At 38.0% G+C, this 21,510-nt stretch overlaps 1 protein-coding gene across 3 annotated transcripts in view; it reads right to left on the bottom strand.

The window, feature by feature from the left end:
- Positions 1–363: 363 nt before the first annotated feature.
- Positions 364–21,510, bottom strand: part of Ccz1 (vacuolar fusion protein CCZ1) — a 56,802-nt gene continuing 35,655 nt past the window's right edge. For 2 of the 3 annotated variants that reach the window (XM_067082953.1, XM_067082955.1), the window contains exons 8-10: positions 19,646–19,910; positions 14,522–14,646; positions 364–3,249 (exon numbers count right to left, since the gene is read on the bottom strand). In XM_067082953.1, the coding sequence (XP_066939054.1) occupies positions 3,194–3,249; positions 14,522–14,646; positions 19,646–19,910 (446 nt within the window). In that variant the 3' untranslated portion in view covers positions 364–3,193. The remainder of the gene's footprint in view (positions 3,250–14,521; positions 14,647–19,645; positions 19,911–21,510) is intronic. The other variant, XM_067082956.1, reaches the window with a different exon arrangement.

Genomic DNA, 21,510 nt, shown 5'->3' on the forward strand with positions numbered 1-21,510 from the left:
TGAATTCATATGAATAACTTTAGATGGAAAGCATTTGAGGGCAATTTAAAAAGGCTTCTTTAGTCCAAATAAATCACTTTGTCTGAATTGCTTAAAAATACTAACAATCATTATAATAAAATGAAAATCTCAATATCTCGTGTCACTAAAATTGGAAACCAGTCCAGTGATGCATTTATACAAATATTTAATAATGTACAAAAAGAGACATTTCGAAAACTGACTGGTTCTCGAAAGTTCTCTTTTGTACATTTTTAAAATCATATTCTTCTAACACATCACTGTGGAATTGTTTCCCTGATAGGCAAAAGCAAATAATAATAATAATAATAATAATAATAATAATAATAATAATAATAATAATAATAATAATAATAATAATAATAATACTTTCAGAACTAATATAGGTTAAAATATTTGATGATTCGTCCAGCATATTACTTTACCAGAAATCCGAGACAATTCATTCAAAAGTGCTGTACCAGAAACATGAATTAAAAAATAGAATTCAACCAAAAATACTCCTATAAATCATCTGTCTTCCAACAATTAGCATATGGAAGAGTATGCTGTGTTGTAGGCTAAAGCCTAAAATGCACAGCTTCCAACGCAAAATAATCAAAAGGTGTGTTGAAACCAATGACTACTGTAAAACGCAATAAGTTCTCAACTCTGTATACAGTCCTACCCACATTACGTGTTCTACAGTGGCCTGCAAAGGGCAATACTATTAAAAAATGCCTAGGCATCCTTGTGCTGTGGGCTGAATTCCTCAAATATCTGTTTAAGGAGATGATATCTTCCCTCTCCTTGTTTTAGACAGAATAAATTATTTTCCTCAATGCCTCAAAATTTTATATAGCTTTGACATCTGTCTCTACCCACATTGACAAAGCATTTTCCCTTCACTGCTGTATCACCTATTTCCTTGCTAAACTGGGGTAGTTAGCGTAAAGAAACAACGCACCCAATTTAGATCATAACTGAAGATGCTACAAAAAATGGAAGGAAAGTGAAGGACCAGAGATTACTTACAATAGCCAAAGAACTGTACACTATTTGTTAAAATTATACAGAGGCATATATATGAAGCATATTAATAAAATCTATTTTAAGAGGCTTCACTAGCGACTTGTTAAAGGGTCTCCACTAAAAAGGCTTTTTGACATTAACAGCTTATGCATGTGAGGAATTCTGTGCAAGGAGGTCTTATGCAACGTTCATGAGCGCAAGACCTCTAATACTCCAGACAGAGAGGAAAGGATCTCAACCCTTGTTACTGACAATACTGATGTCCTTTGCTGTTCTCATACCAGAATATTTTCATACTAAACTAATGCCAGTTACACAAATGGCCAAATACAGCACAACTCTTTTACAGTACGAATTCTTACAATACATGATCATTATACTGTGCATAAAAAACCAAGTTGAATATACAAAAAATATGACTATGACTTTTCCCATACCTTGCAAAAAGAGTAAGAAAGTTTCAAGGAAATAACATTGGGTATTCATTTTCACTTTTAAATCTACTGTACATCTGAAATTGCAAATAAAATATTTGTGGGGCTGCAGTATACAAATTTCTGGATGGATTAATGTAGCTGATTACTCATCATGACATCCTTGGTTACCTCTCTTAGTAGAACATTACCAAACTACTGTCTGCACCTATTAATACTGAGGTTTTGCTGATGCCTAGGGAAGATCTCCACTCTGTAGATCAATGTTAAAACAGTCTCTCTCTGTCTCAAATGATGAAATCAGAAAAATACTACGGCTGGAAAATGTTATTCTGAAAATATAAGGTTGCTTCCATCCCATTAATTTCACCTTACAAAAAAGATTTTTCAGGTAATTCAGCACATGCACAGAATCATGAACTCTGCATCCTCATCATGTATGTACTGTCCTCCTTTCCTACTTTTGATCTTTTAATATGATTTTAACGACAATTTATTCTACCAAATCTGTTTAAAGCCACACATTTCAACCCTAGCATTTTATTTAACCAAAACCAATGAGGAATGTTTTTTGTAAATTATTTTTATGTTGATTTTTCTTTTCCAGAAAGTGAAAAGGGATTTCAGTCACTTTCAGGAAGGGATGCTCTGTTTCCTGACCACTGCAAAAGGCAAGCAGTGTACAAAACAAATAAAATCAAGCCATGAATCTTTCCAAATGTCAGGCTGTGTTGAATAGTAACAAAATCACACATTTGTCAAATGGAACATGACATTGTATATACCTGACTTACTTTTACTCTAATTGATGTAGAATGTATATAGCAAGCATGATGGTAACTTATTCTCCTTTTGGATAGTACTGACCTCCCAACAGTAATGAAGACTTAAACAAAATTATCTTTGCATACTGAAAACCATTATATGGTGTAGTGCTGCACTATCAACAAAGGATAAGTGGCAACTACATATCTTTAGAAATAACCCAAAGTAATCATATGCAGTACTGAGAAGCAAACAAAATTTTAAGCACTATCAAGAAAGGCCAATTATTTTTTTTAAAAATGAATTATACTTCCAATAAACTAAACGTACACAGTACACTAAATAAATGCATTACCAATGTGATCAAAATTAATCCTTTGGTTCTGGTAATCAACACAAATCTGGCTGAAACAATATAAAATTTATTGTTGTAATTCGTTTGTTTCTTTCTGAATCTTAGTTACAGTAATGCATAACATACCTGAAAACATATGTAAGACTAGGAAGGAGACTGAACGATCAAACCTAAACCAGCGTATATTTACATGACTGTGCACTATTGAGTACGTACATGACTTGAGCAAGGTAAGTAAGGGTAGTGATAGTTATTAAGATGTAGGATGCTGTGAAAGAAAAATAAAACCTTACCATGCACAGGGAAAGATGTGACAATTTGAAAATCTCTTCTTTAGTCCAATACATATTAATTTGCCGATGATTAGCAGACTAGTTGTACATAGATTTTTATTGATAAAAATAAACATCCACCTTTCATTTATGAACTTCGGCTACCTTGCGGAAGTTGTCTGAGGCGTAAAGAACTGAAATCAACATGTCTGCAACCCAAAGGCCAGCTATTTAATCTGCTGCAGTTTACATTTTTGTGTTATCATAGATTCTGCATGTTTCCAATGTCATTACTGTAGTATCATACCTGTTGGCATGATGAATTACAACCAGGATCAATCTACCATGAAGATATTACTGAAGTGTGAGGCACACATACGATTCACTTCATCTGAAATAAATGGTATTTGATACTATTAAGGATGTATTACAAAAACACACTCGTGTAAATCTAAATTATTTAACACCCTGGGATTCCCAAGATACCAGTATGTTTCATATTACTGTACTGAGATTTTGGTAATGTCACAGGTGAAAAATTATTTCAAAAATTTCTTTGCACTGGGGAATCATTTGGATGACATCTGGAGTTTTAACCCACTCTGAAAAAGGCACTGGTGCCTGCATATAGCATATGAAAAATTCTTTTGCATCTCTTCCATTACACTTCTACGTGCCACACCTGGCATAAAAAGAAATTAAAAAGTACCATTGGAAAGGCTACTGTTTGTTTTTCAAGCAAAAATATTACAACAAAGTAAAACTATTTAGTCTTAAAACATCACCGACATAGGTAACATAGCTTAAAAATTAACTTTACAAGAGAGCTAGGAGTGGAAAAGAATTTTAAACCCATAATCAGTAAGCACAAACTGCATATGAAGAGCCACAAGATTCTCAAAGAGTTAAAAATATAATTAACTTCATATGAAATAATCATTTGATTTCTCAAGTTCCAGAATGAGGGAATTAGTCATTTGGCATAAATATACAGGCAGTCCCCAGTTTACGACAGGGGTTCCGTTGCTACACTACGTTGTAAGCCGAAAAATCGTCACAAAAACTTATTTTTAATGCTTTGGGTGCATTGAAAATGATGTAAACTGCATTTCTATTGAGTTTTTCATAAAAAAAAACTCCAAATTTTTATTATTCTGCCGTTTTGTAGCCATATTTCTTCCGTCGGATCGGTGTCGTAAGCATCGTAACCCCGAAACGTGTTGTAAACTGGGAAATAATTTCTGATGAATGTATTTAAAAAGCGTCGTAACCTCAGAACGTCATAAGCCAGACCCGTCGTAACCCAAGGACTGTCTGTATTGCGCTGTACAGGCAACAAATGCCATACAACTGGGTTAGTTCCTTCAAAACCGATTGTTGGGCAGTTAATATACTGTATAATTGACTCACTGCAACATTCCTAGCAACTCAAAAATAATTAAGGACTATTCATATAAGAGCACTCTACCTACTGTACAGTACCTACTTGCAATAAATATAACTTTAAAGAAAAACAAAATCCTTTACCAAAAAGAAATTAGGTAATGTACTACAGACACCAGCCTACTTATGAACAAGTTACGTTCCGGATGGCTGTTGGTATGCTGAACTGTTTGTAAATTGGTTACTGTACTCTTCATGGCTATCTAAGTACAGTATGGCATAAAGTCAATACAGTACTGTACTGTATGTTTTTTCATCCTAAAACACAATGCATTGTACATACAGAATAAGTGTGCAAAACAGAATTTGAACTTACAGGTGGTAAGGGGGAGCGCTCTGAACACAATTTTAACTTGTGATCCCATTTGTTTGCATCTCTGAATGCTTGTAAGTTGAATGATTGTAAGTAAGGTGGTGTCTGTATAAAAAAAAATTACGAACAGAGAAAATGAAGAGATGATTTCACAATCACCAATTGGGCCCCCACCCCCTCCACAGCACTTACATATCACTGGCTATTATTAACTATCCATTCATATACACATACCAAAAAACAATGAAAGCACTTTCACAAAAGTGCATCATGAATGAGAAGTAAGAAGAAACTGAATAGAAAATACAGAAACTGAAATAAATTACTACCCACTCAGGGAGAAGTGGAATGGTGAGAGGCAGAGAGAGCGAGGGGATGTCTAGCAACCGCCAATCATTCCTCTGAGGAGGACCTCAAAAGCCAAGATGAAAAGAATGCACCTTTTAATTGGGAGGATGGGTAGGAACAGGGAGGGGTAGGTGGGTGTCTGACTTCTTGCTAGCTTTCGTGACTGTTAATGGTTTAAAAGCATTACGCCACTTCACACATCATCACGCATCACATTGTTTGTCGCTTTTAACTGGCCAAAACTGATACACCATCAGTACAATAGTGTATGGTAGAAGGTGCATGGGTGGACAAGCACTTGAGTATTTTTGTAAACTTTCCTGCTAATAGTAGAAACGCTTTCTTTAAATGTCATTATGATATTTTTATTTTTAATGGCTGATAGAGATATGCATCAAGATAACATCATAAAAGTTTCCTTCTCTAATTGGCTATATTGAAGAGTAGCACTACACTTGGTAACAAAACATATTTCCTACCTTTGTCCAGTTGCAAGTACTTTTCATGCAGCGCCTGCAGCATTACAAGTGCTGTGTATTGTGCATGTGTGTGTGGTGCTGTGTATTTTGTGTATGGCCCCAACCCCTCCTAAAAGGACCAGGAAGGTGCTGACACTTCAGAAGCTGGAAATCAAGAGAACTGAGGCCAGATTGTTGATGACATGCATCATGGAGGAGTTTGGCATTGCCCTGTAAACCTTGAATGATATCAGGAATGCAAAGGACAAGCTGAAGAAGCACGCAACAGACCTTGGCAAGACGACATCCAGGAGTCAGGCCCACAAGGTGATGGTGAAACCCAGTCATAAGGAAACTGAACAGTTGACCCTGATCTGTTATCATCACATACAGGTGGCCAGCATGCACATGCACAGTGCTGAGTTGAAGGCTACAGCTACAAAGTTCACAGGTCTTCTTGGGGTTGTGGACTTTACGGCATCCAAAAGTTGGCTTTTCAGTTCAAATTTCAACACAGGTTTTCCAACAAGAAGACTCATGGTGAAGTGTTGGATGCTTCCAAGGAGGGACTGACTAGAGGGATTTTGGAAAAAGCTGAAAGATTTGATAAAAAGAGAAGGCTTAGTTTTGAGTCAAAACCACAATGCTGACAAAGCTGTTCTACACTATCACTCCTTGCCAACTAACACCTTAGTTGACGAGAGAGACAAGAATTTACCCAATCAAAAGCTTTCCAAGCAACAAATATCTCCTTTGCCTTTGTTATGAGTTGATAAAGAATCTCCCAGTGATTTGATGCCAATTGGCAAAGGCTTGGTTTGTCTCCAAGATCATTTCTGATTGGTTCAATAATCACTTCTGTAAGGAGGTTGTTCATTATCAGACACGACCTTGGAAGTACTAAACATGGGGTGAAGGCGCGGCTTCTCATCAACAATGCACCTACACATCCTACCACAACCCAGTTGCTAGGAGATGAAGGTTGTACTGTATTAAGGTTATGTTATGCCTCCTAACACAACTGCACTCATTACACCGACAGACCAAGGTGTTATTGTTGCAACAAAATGGCTATACAGGAGGAAGTCCCTTAAGATAGTTATAGTAGTGTTTCAGGACAAGGAGAAGTAGCAAGGCTTGGATACACAGTGGAACAAACTCCTGGAGAATTTGGAAAAGTATTTGCTGAAATCTGACACCCACAACTTTGCAGATGCTTGGAAGTACATCACTGTGCAGGCCATGGAGAATGCTTGGAACCCTATCCTGAATGGGGAAGAGGACATGATTGACTTCCAAGGCTTCAACGTTAAAGACTTCTGTGCCTAACCTGCCAATGTACCCAGAATGACGTGCACGAGTGGCTGGACGCCATTGGTGGCGATCGTGGCTTCCAACTTTTGTCCAACAGTGAGATAGCTGATGAAAACAAGAAGAAAGCCCCTGGAGATGATGAGTCAGCCTTACTATCAGCACCTTCATATAGACACATAAGGATGGTCTTCGATATGTTTATCAAGATCGTGGAGAATAATCCCAACACTGAATGTAATGCCTTTCCATGGCCTCAGAATTGGCTGAAGAAATTTGATATATGCAGTGGATGATGATCAAGAAGGAGAATCATCATTCTTATCATCAGAATATAGGCAGTCCCCGGTTATCGGCGATCTGGTTCTATAGTGCTTGTCTAGCAATGAAAATCGGCAATTTTTGGCGCTGAAAATCGCTGATAATTGGGTATTGGACCCGATACATACCCAACAGAGGCGCCGATAACCGAAAATCAGTCGTCACACCGTCAGAATGGAACTCCCACCAATAACCAGGGACTCCCTGTACCCTCAAAAGATTCTTCAGATCCCAAACCCTATCATCATCCACTTCTTCATTAACTCGGTTGTTCAGCTCAGAAATGCAGGCGAACACCTCAGCACCCTTTGTTGATGTGCTAAGTTCATTCAGCATGGAATCTGATGTCTTTCTGCTGCCTCTAAACGACCAAGACCATCTAGGCACCTCTACACTTCTTTCGACCAGTTCACCACTTCATGATGTCGAGGAGATATAGGACCTAAATGAGACACTGGTGTTGGAGGAAGAGGTGAGGAGATATAGGACCTAAATGAGACACTGGTGTTGGAGGAGGAGGTGAGGAGATATAGGACCTAAATGAGACACTGGTGTTGGAGGAGGAGGTGAGGAGATATAGGACCTAAATGAGACACTGGTGTTGGAGGAAGAGGTGAGGAGATATAGGACCTAAATGAGACACTGGTGTTGGAGGAGGGGGTGAGAGATATAGGACCTAAATGAGACACTGGTGTTGGAGGAGGAGGTGAGGAGATATAGGACCTAAATGAGACACTGGTGTTGGAGGAAGAGGTGAGGAGATATAGGACCTAAATGAGACACTGGTGTTGGAGGAGGAGGTGAGGAGATATAGGACCTAAATGAGACACTGGTGTTGGAGGAGGAGGTGAGGAGATATAGGACCTAAATGAGACACTGGTGTTGGAGGAAGAGGTGAGGAGATATAGGACCTAAATGAGACACTGGTGTTGGATGAGGAGGTGAGGAGATATAGGACCTAAATGAGACACTGGTGTTGGAGGAGGAGGTGAGGAGATATAGGACCTAAATGAGACACTGGTGTTGGAGGAGGGGGAGGTGAAAGAAGTCTTGTGAACCTCCTCATAAGTTTTAAAGTCCAGCGGCCAGCCATCACATGCAGTCTGAGCACCACACAAAAGCAAGTGAGACAGAAAAAGTTTGGTTTTTATTTTTCAAATTTATCTTTTTCTTGTGTATATGCAAAATAGAAAAAAGTGTTACCTGTTTTATACGGTAATGTTGGGTATTTTTTATTTTTTATTTTGTGTAGACTTTCTAAATGGACAGTTACTTGATTTCCACAGAACAGTCATGAGTGCAGGAAAACAGAGGTACAAAGTTGTGGAAGAGAATAATTGTTCAGATGAAACAAGTGAAGCAGGAAATATGGTATAAACATAAGAATGAATTTGACGGTGTACAGATGGGAAAGAGTAAAAGTGTGTAAATATATACCCACTGACTTGAAACTTTAGCCAGAAAGAAGTATGGGGTTCAAGATGTTCATGACAATAAGATCTTATTTGCGGAAGTTTCTGGCTACTGTTCCTGATTGTGTGGCAGAGTTTATAAATGCAAAGTGGAGGGAAAAGATGCAATGGAAGAGTGAAAGATTAAAATGGAATCATGTGCTTGAGTTACTGGAAGATTTTGAGTTAAGAGGTATGGAAGCCAGCAGGAATGAGAAGCAACCATAAATAGGGGGAAAAGGGGTATGAAGGATAGGATTGAGTGTGGATCATACTGGGATGCAGTGATAGTCCAGTCTTTGGAGACTAGGAATGATTTCGTAAGAGGGCTGGGTACATATGGAATAAGGATTATAGGGATGGTAGAGAAATATGGACTGTAGGAATGCTAGAAGTACAGTAAACCCCTTGTATTCTCGGGAGCTAAAATTCGTGAATACTTAAAAACCCTCTAAAAACACTTAGAACTGCCTATTTTGATAAACACAAAAAAACTCTAAAAATGCTTATACCTGAGTATTTTAATAGTTTTATCACAAAAAGTGCATTTAGTCACGAAAATGATATGAAAATACAGTAATTAGTGAATATTTCTCAGTGAAAAATACCATGAATGGGCGACTTTTCCGCGAATAGTGGGTAGATACGTTCCACACAGAAATCCGCAAATACATGAGTCCACAAATAGTGAGACCGCGAATACAGGGGGTTTACTGTATAAGGAGAAGCAAAAATTAATCTGGGTTGTTGGTATTTACAGTATGAGCTAAGCCATTTTGTCATCTGTCAATGTCTTTTGTAAGCTCCTCTGAGGAAGAACAGTGCACATGAACTATAAAAAAAAAAAAAAAAGTTTTGACATATGAAAAACATATTTTTGATAACTGCTGTGAGTCCTCAAACCCGTCCACTTTCCCTGACGAAAAGGCACAGACCTGGTGTGTAATGAAGATGGCCAAAATATGCCTGTTGCCACATCTGTGCGAGTGAGACATAGAGAACTGAGGTGGTCAGTGTGAGGCACTTTAGAGCCCTCCTGTCATGAGTTCTTTATGTTCTACCACTGTGCCAACAAGCACTACTCTTGCCAAGACCAACTATAAGAGAATTCTTTGTAATTGGTTGGTCTGTCTTATGGAGTACATGTTTTATAAAACTCCCCACACAGGCAAACAGAGCCTTAAAATGCACATCTTTGTAGAACATTTTCTGCTCAAAATTACTTTTTCTTTCGTTGCCCATAATATCTGCATAAACTTGTGTTACACCCTATATAGTAATCATGGTAACAAATAGAGAAGGCAGATCTCAACTAACACTGAATTGTTCCAAAGAAAGAAAAAAAAAAATACGAAGTGAAAGCACAAATCACAAAATCTGCAATAACTGAAGTGCAACATGTACAAACCAAAGTGAGCTAAGCATAGCTAAGGAATACAGGTATAAGCTTATTTACACTATTAAGGATCATTTTAACTTGAATACAGGACAAAATTGCTATACAAAGGTCTACTTCTTAACTATAATCAGAGCAGCTATTTAACTTAAAAAGAAAGATCTACTATCAGCAGCACCTGTAACAGTACAGCGCTCACTGGAAGTTCAAATGCTAGGTGATGCTTAATACAATTACGACAGATCAAAGAACCAAAATGGACATCACAAAGGTAAAAACCATCAGCTAAGTAAATGAAATGAAGGATAATGTAGGCTGAAACTGAGAAAACAATCAGGGAGAAGCAATAACTAATCAACTTCTGAGGGTTAAGTCAACAAGTCTGTTCAGACCAAAAACCACTCAATTGACCATTTTACTACTGACAAAGAGGGACTTGGGAGCCAAGATGTGCTGGCAATGAGCTGAATTCTTCTTTGGAGCAATTCTTGAAAGGGAGCTGTCACACTGAAGGCAGTCACAAAGTCAAGGGATTTTAGGACCAAATCAAATAAAATATGGACTGGAGGATGTTGCCAGGACAGAAAGCACAATAGGGAATAGTCACTACCAAAATATGCAATTAGATGAACATTATCAACACTGATGTTATCCAAAAGAAACTTTGAGCACATGATAGCACTAATTATAACAACAAATCTAGACTGAAGACAGTGGCAGATAAGTAGAAGTGAAAATGTGAGAGAAAACCTGGTATCTGTCAAACAAGTTCTTTGCTGTTTCTCATAGTAATGGTAGACGCAACTGAGAGCAGAAACGGGGCCACATAGAGCTGCTTTATATGGATGACCTAGAGTTAACAGCAAATGAGCACTAGCTCAGTAATAAAATGCCTGTTCCAAAGAGTGGCATATCTGCTGACTGCAGTAACTGCAGGGCAATTTCTACTTCCCTGTGCTAAATTTGCAGAAAAACTTATTTCTAACTCCCTTCCGGCACATACTGTACATGTTCATCCCTATTTTGCATCATGATATTTGAATGAATTCTGTGGGAAAACATTCAAATCACTTGAATGGGCCATAAATAACTTATGGCAACATTCACACCACAGCTGGTGATATGAGGAAGAAGAGTCTCCCATGAGGTTTCACGGGGAAAGGTACTACATCCTCCTGTCCTAATGCATCTCATAAGTATTTGTCCATAAACATACTCAGGGATTGTTGCTGATTTTTGTTATCTGCTGTGATTTTATGTGAGCTGTAATTGTAACTTTGAAAAATAAAATTGTAAAGATTATTAAAAGAACATGTATAACTTGCTAAAATTAGTGTATTTTTATGAGTGTCTTGGAAAAGAGGCACTGCTGGGGGTTAGAAATATTTCACTTTCAACTTCCCGTGGAAGGTACAAAAAATATTTTAGAATTTTTTGTCTTATACCATGTGCATTTGCAAATCTTTCTCTTTCCATTGATGTGTTTTTCTTTTTAAACTGGCCGACCTTAAAGTTTCCCTGCTCTTGAGGTGTTTTTCATGTATATTTAGCCCAGCCTGTAAGGGTTCAGTCACTATACAAGTATGTGGAATCTAAAGGAGTGTCAGCTGATAGTGTAGTCAATATGCATAGAGAAAGCAGTTAGTTACCTGCAATGCTCTTTTACACTTCACATGCAAATTGCAAGAGAAATTTTATAAGGGTTTTGAGTGTGGAGTAATTTGAACAGATTTTAGTGCTGCTTTTGACTTAATAAATCAAAAGGTACTTATTTATAAACTTCAGAATCTTGGAGTGGAGGGGGGAGATATGTTTTAGGACTAATTCAAGATTTCCTCACAAGTAGGCAGCAGTGAGTTGCTATTGATGGGAACTTTAGTGAACCAAAACCTATTGTGTCTGGAGTTCCACAGGGCAGTGTTCTTGGTCCACTGTTATTTTTAGTGTATGAAAGTGCTACAGTTGCTAGCCTGGAAAACAAGAGTGTTTAGTATGCCAATGATGCAACACTTGTGGGTGTCGTAAAGTCTCCACTTATAAGAAATGAAGCTTCTCTTACTCTCAATCATGACAAAGTGGATTAGTGAATGGTGTAGTTGGTGGAGTATGAGGTTGGACTCCAGTAAAACAAAAACTCTATTAATCAGCAGGTCTCATACAAATTCCCACCCCATCCTCCCCTTCAAGAGGATGGGACTCTGCTGAATGAGTCTGAAGCTTCAACTATAGTACTTGGTGTCAATTTTGACTCAATTTTGACGAACATCTTACTTTTGAGATACATTTAATGAAAGCGTCAGCACCAAAGTTAGGTACTGTACATTTGTAACTGATAAAATCAATGCAACCTAATTTACGTCATTTATCTTTCCTTTACTAAAGTACTGTTCTCCAGTGTGGATGTCTGCCTCTGCTAGAAATTTATCTCTTTTAGATAGCGTGGTTCGTGGTGGTAGGTTTGTTTCCTAACATTAACAGTTATGACTTGGACCACAGACAGACAGTCTCTTGTTTGCCAATTTTCCATTTACCAGAGATCTTCCACATTCACAATTGATTCCAGATCCTCTTTTCCTGCCAAGCAGCCAGATCTGCTAAACAGCAGCACCAATGCGCAGTAAATGTGCTTCGCTGTAAAACGTCTCATTTCCAGAGGTCCTTTATTCCACACATTGTTGGACTGTGCTGCTGGAACCCCAAAAGTTCAAGGAAAATTGCAATGCATTACTACCCTGAAACAAGTATCCTTAGATTTTAATCATTTATTTACATTTTTATTTATTTATTCATTAATCTTTTTTTACTTTCTTCTTCTTTTAATACCTGATCTCTTCTTCCTGTATTTCCTAATACCTTCTGTCACCTTTCCAATGAGCACCAAATTCTCTGGAAGCTTGAATTTCAAGTCAATGGCCCCTGTGGGCTTGTTCCATATGAATAGGGTTCATCTTCTGAATAGTGATAATAATACTTCTGTATTTACTGAATGTAAAAGATGGTGTCACAGGAGACACTCAAGATTTCAGTCAGGGATTTTTGATGAAAAGAAAATGAATGAAAAGCTAATGGTGAACAGAGGGGGGATGGAGGAGGAGATGGGAAATGTGGAAGGACAGACCTTGGCGGAGGAAGGAAACTTCTCTTAATCAGTAAACTTATAAGGCTGTGAAGCTGGTACTCACACAGACGAAAGATGAACAGCAACCTAAATTATATGGAGATGACTGCACTATTGATAACTAGGAGTATCCATTGGTAAATGAACAAAATCTTATGGCATGAACAATTCTTGTACTGATGTAAGCAGCACAGATATGAGCCCTTGCAAAGAAAATGGCAGAGATTCTGCAGGTGTGTAACAATGAAATGCTGAGGTTCATGGCTGGAGAATATTAGAGGGATCATATTACACATGTTAGGAAGTTAATGAGGGATGTAGAGTCCAGTGGCTGGAAAACAAATTTAAATGCCAAAGACTAAGAGGTGTAATTTGTGAAAAAAAAAAAAAAAGAGAAAAGATGACAGCAGTGGCAAAATAAAAGTCAGTAAGCATGCCTGGAAAATAGTGGGGAAGGACAAAGGTGAATAATTGGATCAGATGTGAATTCAAGCAGAAAGTGAACCAAAATTAAAAGAATGAACTCATTACACATCTACCCAGTAATGAGAAAAATCTGCCTTGAAAACAATTGTGAAGATGATGTGTTAAAGATTAATTCATTATAGGAGTGATTTAAAAACTGTTACAAGCATACTTTGTGGTAGGCTAAGTTTGGGTTTGTATGATGGAAGACGTTTGTATGAACTGATTGTTCCGTTTTGTTTGTTGTGACGTTTTTATTTTTGAATGATTTTTTGTTTCCTTATTAAGTTTGTGTGTGTTTATGTTGTTTATGAAAGTGTTGTTGGTGTATGATTGTTTAATTAATCATTGCTTTTACTTTTTTTTGTTTTGTTTTGTATGTCAGGAAGGAGTACACTAGGTAACCCAGTGTGTAAGCGACTTGAGAAGTTAGAATACTTCCGAGAACTTGCCAGGATAGAGGAAAGTTAGATGGACATAATCTACTTGTTCCAAATTAATTGCAGTTGATTTGATTATGAACCATCTACTGTAATTTGGGCTCTGTTTGCAGTGGTCATGTGCTTCTTTTCATGAAGCTAGTGCATTTATGTAATTTTGCAGAGTTTAAATGAATTATGATATTGAGTTTTTCTTGTGGTCTTGAGACCAATATGTTTTTGTTATAGTGAAATAAAGTGACTTCATGGAAAAGGACAAATTGTTGTAGAAATGTGTGTCATTGCTTTTGCACCAGACTACCAATTTAATCTTTTGTATGTACTGTACACTGTCTGGTTGGTACCGTATGCAGTTGCAGTATTTTGCTGGTTTTTGTAGTATGAAGGTGGAATACAGGATAAGTTCTGATGAACTATAATATTAAGTTAGGCTAAGTTAGATATTGGCTAAGTTAGGATAAGGTTCTGTTTGAAGGTATTCAGGCCACTGTAATATTAAGGAAATAAATTAGGTTAAGGAAAGTCAGAGTTTCATTTAATAACCTCCAAAACTGTTCCCATCATATATACTGCCCCAACTTGAGTGAAAAACTACTCACCAGTAACTTCTACAAGATTGGCATTCTTATGGCTCACTATTACATAAAATTCTCTTCCATCACCACTGCGGCCCACAACCCAGTGATCTTGTGACGTCTTAACTACCAGTTCCCCACTTCGGCACCTGCAACCAGAAAGGCTAGTGAAAATCATAAGAATAGTCAGAATTTATACTAGTGACAATCATAAGAAGAGTCAGAATTTATAATCTTCAAATGTCACTTTAAGCATCTTGCAGAAGATTAGAATCAGAGCATTTTTTGTGCTGACAGCCTGAGGACTTGTCAGTACTATAAAAAAAGCACCTAACAATCTAAAAATACATACCCTAGTTATATCTGAAAATTAATACTGGAAAAGATGTCCTCTTATTATTATGGATATGGAGTATAGTTTTATCACAGAAACAAAAGTCAATTACATTGTGGTAGAAATTACTATATCCCACATTTAAGAAGTGTCTTGTACTTGGTGTCAAAAAATATGACTTTCACATACATAAAAAATATTTCAGTACAAGCCTACGACTCTTACATACCATTTAGTGAGTCAACACGAAACTCCCACATATGTTACATAAGAAGAGGAACCCTATCTGTTCCAGCAGAAGAAACATGTAAAGTTTTCCATTTACATTACAAAAACTAATTAATTTGCTTTTAAAAACACTCTTGTTATAACATACCCATTACTATTAGAGAGCCTGAGTAGCTATTTAAGTATGAGGTTTAAAGCTACTGAGAGTTAAGATGACTAGAAAGTCAAACTTCTGGAGCAACGATCTTTGGACTAACATTGAGACATTGAGACAGACAGGAACTTTACTAATAAAGAAGTGGGTTGTACTCTGGATATCTTGTCAATGGGAATGCATGTGCACTGAGCCATCCATAGTTCTTAATAAGCCTAGATTTCTATGCCTGATCTGGGAGGTGATGATGAACATAATGAATATGATAAAGCTCACACACACACACCTCTAAAATGGATAAAACTTGATCTGCCACTACCTCAGGTCCAAAAATAAACACAACAGATTATGCCTCACCTCTCTGGGAACCAGCATCCGGATCAGTGTCGATATCAAGATTTCTCCTGAATAATAAAGGTGTTGATAGTGCCTTTCATTTAAGATTACTGTACTATATTTCAGACACTTCTGCAAGCTGTTAAAATCATTGGTCTTGGATTCAATTGGAATTCTTTGTTCATATGCTTCTAAGCAACTAGAGTTGATATAAGCACATGAAAAATGCCATTTCTAAAAACTGGTCTTCAAAAATACTAATTTCTCAGCACCAACTAGACAATAATGGCCTTCCTCAGAACTTACTTGAGATGTGAGAGGAATGGAAAAGGATTCTGAAATACACGGCAATCTTCTAAGTAAGGCACCAGCTGACCTCCCTCTTGTATGAGCTGTTGGATGACTACCGCTGCCAATTTTGTGGAGCTCCTCAGGCAACATTTAAGCCAAAGGGTGTGACCCTGAATGTGTGTCTCTCCCTATCTGAACCCAAGGAAGGGACAGAGGGGAATGGCAATAAGGACATCTAAGTAAAATCCAGACAGACAAAGATGATCCAAGTACCACACAGAATGAGCTAACACACTCAGGCAACAGCTGTCATCTGAAACTTACGGCACCCACTGTACTTGTTCAGCTTTGACAAGTCAAAGATCACTCTCCCTTTTGAGAAGTCCTTCTTTGGGAGACTGAAGAGGTATGCCTCATCACAAATGAGCATGCCTTTCTCTGTGGCTCTCTCCAAGAGAGCTTTTTCAATATACTTCTCCCCCGAGAGGTCTGGTTGTTGGAAAAACCCTTTGTTGGGTGGCGGATGGAACTATTGCTAACCCAACCCATTGGAGAGGATGCTGTGTACCCATAGGGAACCATCGTAGAGGATGCTGTGTTCCCAAGGGGAAGACTTCCACTGCATGTGGTGTTGTGGAAGACAATCCCCAACCTGCAAAGCTCTATTAGGCCCCATCTCTTCCCTTGCCCTCAGGGGCACTCCATTAGTTGGTTTTCCTTTCCTTTGATACACACATCTGTGTCTTCCATGAAAAGGATGCTGTTATTGAAATTGCTATTGTCATTGTTTCCCCTGCTTCTGTTGCTGGTAAACCCTTTGGGGACAACTGGAGGCTTGTATGACTCTGGTTCATGCTGGAGCTTCTTGCCTATAGAAGGTGGGACTCTTGCAAGACTGTTTCACTGGGCCCAACTTACCCAGCAGGGCAGGCACAGTACAGTTACAGGTTGACAGGCTCACTGTGAGTTCCATTACAACAGATTCTTCTAAGAGATCATGGCAAAAGAGGGAGGAATGAAACAGCAAGGTGACATTGGGAGTGACATGTTTGAGCCTGCTAATACTACTCTTCAGGCCCTGGGATGCCATTCCATAATCATAAAATGCATCCCATAGAAAATGCATAAATCTCTGCAAAACCAGCCAGAACTGTCCCAGAAGGCTCGGTTAACTCCTCATAGTTCAATCCATTAGAGTAATAGAAGTTAGAATGGAGAGGAAGTGGGGCCTCACACAGAACTCACACATAGCTGGCCCATCCAAGATTTTGCCCAAAGAGTTCACCACACTGCTGGGCAGCTACATTAAGCAGTGTTTTCCAATAAAAGGGAAGGAAAAGTGTTGCCCACTCATTTGCAGAGGTGTCAGACATCATAATGGCCGAATTGAATGGCTTTATTTCTACCAGTGATTCATGCTTCCCAGCACCAGTGAAGTTCTGAAATTCTGCCTTCCCATGATTAAATATTTTAAAGGTAAAGGGGTAAGACATAACTGTAAACACACAGTATGCTTACAAACAACAACTATCACACTTCAAACTGAAAACTTAATATGAAAGGCAATTATCTAACTTTCCCCTCATATTTGTAACAAAATATACTGCATAAATACACTGAAAAAATGTAACCCTTCCTTTTTCTCTCTCTCTATTCTCCCTGTGCTCTCCAAATTTGCAGAAAAACTTATTTTTAAACCACTTTATAAGTACTGTATGTGGAATCTAAAAGAACAGTTAGCAGATAGTCAATACTGTGTGCATATACAAAGCAATTAGGTGCCTGCATTGCTCTTTTAGATTTGACATGCCATTTGCAAGAGAACCTTGATATGGGCATTCAGAGTAGAGTAATTCGAATATATTTTAGGGATGCTTTCAATTTAGTAAATCAAAAGGTATTTATTTATAAACTTCAGAGTCTTGGGGCGGGTGGATATGTCTCAGTTTTACTTCAAGATTTCCTTACAGGTAAGCAGAAGCGAGTTGCTGTTGATGAGATCTTTAGCGAACCAAGACCTATTGTGTCTGGAGTTCCACAAGGTAGTGTTCTTCGTCCACTCTTATTTTTAGTGTAAACAAGTGATATGGTTGTTGGCCTGGAAAACAACACTGTTCAGTATGCCGATGACGTAACGCTTGTGGGTGTAGTAAAGTCTCTACTTATGAGAAATGAAGATGCCCTTAATCTCACCTCTGACATGGAGTGGATTAGTGAATGGTGTAGTAAAACAAAAACACTATTGATAAGCAGATCTTGTACAGATTTTCCACCCATCCTCCCCTTCAGGTGGATGAGACTCTGCTGAATGAGTCTGAGGCTTTAACTATTCAACTATTCTAGCAGTACCTTTTGACTCACATCTTACTTTTGATAAATATCTAATCAAAGGGTCAGCAAATGCTGCACAAAATTTAGTTATTGTACATAAAGCCTCATATATTTACAACTGTGATAAAATCAACGCAACTCTGTTTCAGGTTATTTGTCCTTCCATTACTACAATACTGTTCTCCGGTGTGGATGCCTGCTTCTGCTACAGATTTATCTCTTTTCGACAGCATGGCTCATAGTGGTAGGTTTCTGTTTCCTAATAGAAGCAGTTATGACTTGGACCATCGACGGATGGTCTATTGTTTGCCAGTTTTCCATAGGTTGTATCTTAACAGAGATCTTTCACATTCACAACTGATCCCTGATCCCCAGTTTCAGCCAAAAGCAATTGGAACTTCAGAAGTTCAAGCGAAGACACAATGCATGATTACCCTAATGCAATCCTCCTTGCATTTTAATAATTTACTTACAGTTTTATTTATTTATTCATTCATTTATTTTTTCTTTTTTAATGTGATCTCTTCTTTCTGTATTTCCCTTTACCTCTGGTTACTGCTTTTTAATGACCACCATATTCTTTGGAAGCTTGAATTTCAAGTCAGTGGCCCATTTGGTGGGCTTGTTCCATATGAATAGGGTTCTTCAGCTTCAGAAGAATAAAAATAATAACAATGCTTGTTCCATATGAATAGGGTTCTTCAGCTTCAGAAGAATAAAAATAATAAAAATGCTTCAAGCTTAAGAAGGTGGGTAAGGGTATGAACTTTAAACAGTCAGTGGGGCATCTCTTGCCCCTTATAAAATACTGATGGTTTCCTCGGTAAATTCCTAGCCAATTACCTGTCAATACAGAAGTAGTAATACAGGCAGTCCCCGGTGATCAGCGGGCTCGGTTATAGGCGATCTGGTTTTACAGGACTTGTCTAGCGATGAAAATTGGCAATTTTCAGCACCAAAAATCATCGATTTCCTCAAATGTCAGCTATCAAGTGTGAAAGTTGCAAGCGTGTGACTTATCAGCACAAGTAATTGGGCACTGGCACTGATACATGCCTAAGAGAGGCGCCGATAACCAAAAATTGGCGATTTTCGGCCCCAATAAGCACTGAAAATCACCGATTTTCGGTTATCACAATATTCGGTTATCATCATGCCTCCAGAACAGAACCCCCACCGATAACCGGGGACTGCCTGTAGGCTATAATAAAGCAATGGTTTGAGCTTCACATTAACACTAAGGTCAATCTTAGTTCAATATATTTTTCAACATCACTATTCCAACACTGAAATAAGGCAAACTGTGCACTACTCATTCATGAAAAAGCTACTGACTTTCAGAGTGAAAATCGTTGGCTATTTGTTCATCTTGAAAAAATAATGAACACCAAATTAAGATTGTCACTGAATTCAACAATGGGAACCAATAAAGACGGTCACTGAATTCAACAAAGGGAACCAATACTGTACTTACTTTTTCATATCTATATGCATATCTACTATTGTTTTCATGACTTCTGCAGGCAGTGACTGCCCACTTCCATGTGCTGTGGATTTTGTAGCTAAATTCATATGGTTATGATAAACATAACGGAAGGTGCCAGTCCCACCACCATCAGAACTGCTCCCAGCAGATTTTTTATTAATTTGTTCTCCTATATCACTAGCTAACTGGGATACTTTGGCTTCTAAAACTCGATCAATTTTTTCATATAAAGAGGGAGTTAATTTTGTAGAATCTGTAAAATAGAATGGAGTACATTAAATATTGTACTGAAAGGTAAAAAAATATGTGAATCACCACACAACAATACATATAATTTCAATATAATTTCTTTATGTAAAACTATGCAAATAACCCCATTTCACAAACCTCTTTAAAATTAACCTCTCTGAGCACTGAACCATAGGAATGGCCATTTTTTTGTTATTTCACCATCCTCATCATCAGATTTTGATCTGAGTTTTTCTTTAGGAAATCTGATGTGAAATAAGTTCCCCCACTCTATTCTCTCTTGCGGATTTTCTACCTGAACTTTCATGAAGTCTAAGCATTCAACCATAACATTTATCCATGATTTTTAAGACCTTCCTACTGGCCTTTGTCTCTGCTACTTCTGTATGTACTATTTTATATCTGCCTATTCCTTCCCCTTTCTTACCACATGTTCAAACCATTTTAATCTTTGAAGAATCATTCTACTTTCCTGTCAATGAACACCACATCTATCAGCATATTCCTCATATGTGATATGTCTTTCCCATAGCACTCCTGCTATTTGGGGCTAGTCAGTAGCACAGAAGAAGAACTGCAAGAAAGGTTTTTAGCATGGAAAGAAGGCCTAGAAAAGAAAGGATTGAAAGTGAACATTGGAAGGACAGAATTAATGATTAGTTGTCAGGAAGGCCATGAAGAAGTAAACATTCAAGTGGAAGATGGTACAGTGCTAAAACAGAACAATGAGTTTAACTACTTGGGATCAATAATAGCAGAGGAGGGAGGTACTGAGAAAGCAGTGAGACAGAGAGTGAAAGAAGCATGGCGAAAATGGAGGGAAGTAACTGGAGTTGTTTTAGACAAGAAAATGCCATTAAGGCTCAAACTGAAAATTTATAAGACAGTTATCAGGCCTGTACTATTATATGGGGTAGAAATTTGGGCACTTAAGAGGAAAGAGGTGGGACTGTTGGAAAGAACTGAGATGAGGATGGTGAGATGGACTGCTGGAATATCATTACTGGAAAGGAGGGAGAGTCAAGATATAAGAAGAATGTGTGGTATATGTAACGTACAGGACAAGGCTAGGGAAGCCCGTCTGAGATACCATGGCCATGTAATAAGAAGAGAGGAGGTGGAACCAATCAAGAGAGCTAAGAACATGCCAGTGATGGGGAGAAGTGTGGGGTCAGCGCATCAGATGGATGGATGTGGTGGGGAGGGATATGGGTGAGGTGGGACTAGGGGAAGCAGATGCAAGGATTAGAAATAGATGGAGGAAGCTGACTCGAGTGGCTGACCCTGCTATACAGTGGGACTAATAAGGTCGAAAGAAGAAGAAGAAGAAGAAGCAGCACACTGGTACTTTTGCCTTTTAGCTCAGTCCTTCTAGTTGTGTGCTGTGATTCTTCTAAAAATTTACAGTGTTTCTGTTTAATGTTTCTACAGATTTTGTGCCATTTCTTTATCAAGCTGAGTAGTGAAGAAAGTGACAAGAAAGAGAATTCTTTGATACAGAAATTGCCAAGGTTCTAGTTTTATGAAGGACAATTAACTTGTGCATTGGTGAGTGCATGATTTACTTCAATACAGTGATTATTAGTATTATAATTAATAATATT

The sequence above is a fragment of the Macrobrachium rosenbergii genome, chromosome 40 (assembly GCF_040412425.1).
Source record: "Macrobrachium rosenbergii isolate ZJJX-2024 chromosome 40, ASM4041242v1, whole genome shotgun sequence".
Lineage (NCBI taxonomy): Eukaryota > Metazoa > Arthropoda > Malacostraca > Decapoda > Palaemonidae > Macrobrachium > Macrobrachium rosenbergii.